Below are 3,071 nucleotides of genomic sequence, written 5' to 3' on the forward strand. Positions count from 1 at the left end.
AGTAATAGAGAAGGAGAGAATACTCTCGATAGTGGCACGATAGAATTGCAGCATCATCTTGCAGGCCACCCCAAATTTCCTCAGCTGCCTCTGGTGGGCTATTTTAGCGATACAGCTCAGGTTGTCATCACCCCATGTCATTGAGGATGAAACTGTGGTCCACAGCTGCACCAAAAATGTCCTATCTGACACTACAAGATGTCATACGCAACTTTATTGAGTATTACTTATCGTAAAGAGGTTATTTTAGAAAAGTAAATGTAAATTGCATTTAGTGATTTAGTCTGTGAAACTATAGCTCATATACTTCATGCAAGATGAATAATGTAATTGTGGATATTGATGAGCAAGCAACTATTAGTGCTAACGTTATTCAACATTACTCTACTGTTCAACACTGGTCTTCTACGACATGTCAGAGATCATCAAATGACTATGGTCCCCTTGAATCTCTTTGTCTGTGTATTGATCAAATCATCTGTATGTTTCAACATTTTCTTCAGCTGAACAAAAAAAATATTAGGGTTGCCACTCCCCTTGACACAAAAGTTCAGAGCAAAGGACACTGTCAAAAAATCTTGTATAAATTGACAGTGATTAACAGTTCAATAGCCACACGAAAGCAATGACTAAGTGAACTTTTTTATCACCTCACACAGACACATTACCAAAACACATTGTGATGTTATCTCTGCCAACACTTCCCAATGAGAAAAGGGACAACAGTATAATCTCATTATAATGTCCACCTCTAATATCAGGTTTTAAAAATATGGAAAACTGGCATATATACACAAAACATAAAGTCATTTAATCAAGAACGGTGCTGCAGTAGCATCAATATGGTCTGTAACCTAAGGACGGCATTGCAGTAGCATCAATTGGTTGTGTAACCCAAGAACGGCATTGCAGTAGCATCAATTGGTTGTGTAACCCAAGGACAGCATTGCAGTAGCATCTATATGGTCTGTAACCCAAGGACGTTGTTGCAGTAGCATCAATAGGTTGTGTAACCCAAGGACGTGTCTATTCATGATGTTCTGGAGTAGAGGCCAGTGAGTCTTTTTCTCAGCTGCTGACCCCTGGCCAGGAGCTGCTCACGGAAACGCTCGGTCATCAGGAAGTAGAAGATGGGGTTGATGACGCTGTGCGCATAAGCTATCGGCCTCGTTATGATGTACACCGCCTCGATTTTCACGATGGTGCATGTGGACACTCTGTCAACCAGCAGTCGTGTGAGGATGCGTATGTTCCTCATGATGTGGTAGGGCAAGTAGAGGAGCAGGAACATGTATGCCGCTGCCCTCACTATACGCAGAGGCCTTCTGTATGAGGTTTCCCTCTGCTTGAAGGCCTCCACTTGCATCTTCAGCATGGAGGCGATCTTCTCAGTGCTCCAGAAGAGGACCACCAGGGGCAGGATGTACGCAAAGACCGTCAGACCCAAGCTGTACCCGAGGAAGCCCCAGGTGCTCGAGAGGCTGGCAAAGTCGCGGCACATGGTGCCGTTCATGCGGTTGTTGTCCTCAAGATTGTAATAGACCACAGGGATTATTTCGAGGTTGGCGAGGAGCCAGGTGAGGACGGAGGCGCAAATCGCCATACGTGGGGTCAGGAGGATGTGGTCACGGGCAGGGTGACGGAGCAGCAGGTAGCGGTCCAGACTGACCAGGGCCATGAAGAGGACGCTGGAGTACATGTTGACGAAGAGGATGTAGCGGTTGAGCACACAGTTGAACGGAGACGTTTCTTCCATGTTATTGGCGTACAGGTAGGAGAGGCGGGGCAGAGCGCACACACAGATGATGTCAGACACCGCCAGGTTGTACAGGTAGACGTTGGTACTCCGCCACTCCTGCAGGCACAGCGGGTAACCCAGGACGACCACTAGGTTGCCCAGGAAACCCAAGGTAAACTCCAGGGCGTACATCGGGGAGAGGTAGTACCTCATGAGGACATTGTTTAGTTTAATACAGTTAGCCGCCTGTCAGGAAAAACAACAGCATCTGTATCTGGATAGGGACTGGCCACACCCCACATGCTGGCCATTTCTTACTGAATAGTTATCACCAAAATGAGGCCCTGGACCCTACTTTACTGTCTCTGGGACTCCCCATGCAATTTTTGCATGCAATATTTTGACATTTACCCCATAGCATATTCTGTAAAATATGTTGCACCGTAGTCAAAACGTAGTTGGTTTTAACTATAAAGTTTGGAGCTGAGCTCCGGTGTGCCGACATTCCCTCTCTTCAGTTACAGTGAAAACAGTATACTGGCCTGAAAACTACACATAAACAATTTGTTTACATCAACAAACAATCATTGTTATGACTTAAACTCTTGATGGTATTCGGACTGTGTTGTAAACGTACAGTATGTTAAGATCCGAAGTAAAATGACAAATGATCACATCATTACCATATAAATCTGGCTTAAGAAAATAATACTGTAAATCAAATCAAGTTCTGTTAAGAAACAACATTGAATGTGAGTGTGGCATTGTTTAGTTTTTTTTTTTTCAAACATGTCTTTAGTATCAGAGAAGCTGATCTTACCATTGCACTTGTCGTTGGTGATGCAAGGGAAGGAACAGTAATGTTATCTGTAAACACATGCAAGAATGTGGTAGACATCTAGAGGAAGTTGCAGCATACAGTAGGACCTTCACAGCATCATCGGACAGTCAACTCGAAAGTCGACAGTGTCAGCAGTTTCAAGGTGGGACCAAGTCACTGTTTGGTTAAATCATAAGTAAGCCAAGTCTTAGCAGTCAAGTCCAAGTCAAGTCTCAAGTAAAGACAGAGAAGGGCAAGTCGAGTCCAAGTCCAAGTCACATGATCAAAGCCAAGTCGAGTCCAAGTCCAAGTCCAAATCTTTCCTGAAAGTCCTGAACCAGTCATCATTTACTCTTCACTTAATAATGATAGACTATTGATCATAATTAAAAAATATCAATCTAATCTACAGTATTTTTTTTATAAATACAGATTAAAATATGTTCAATAATACTATCTTGAAATCTTTAACGATATGCATGCATCCAAAGACCTTCAACGTATTGTGTGTTG

The 3,071-nt window shown here is 43.3% G+C and overlaps 1 protein-coding gene across 1 annotated transcript; it reads right to left on the reverse strand.

Annotated features, from left to right (window-relative positions):
* Nucleotides 1-1,030: 1,030 nt before the first annotated feature.
* On the reverse strand, nt 1,031-1,951 carry LOC134099241 (succinate receptor 1-like). The gene has a single exon (XM_062552032.1). It carries the CDS (start codon nt 1,949-1,951, stop codon nt 1,031-1,033), a length of 921 nt encoding a protein of 306 aa, XP_062408016.1.
* Between the last annotated feature and the right edge of the window lie 1,120 nt (nt 1,952-3,071).

This window comes from Sardina pilchardus, chromosome 13 (genome assembly GCF_963854185.1).
Source record: "Sardina pilchardus chromosome 13, fSarPil1.1, whole genome shotgun sequence".
Lineage (NCBI taxonomy): Eukaryota > Metazoa > Chordata > Actinopteri > Clupeiformes > Clupeidae > Sardina > Sardina pilchardus.

What these genes read in the sequence shown, in the direction of transcription:
- LOC134099241 (XM_062552032.1), bottom strand. Translation starts at nt 1,951, where the DNA reads ATGAGGTACTACCTCTCCCCGATGTACGCCCTGGAGTTTACCTTGGGT.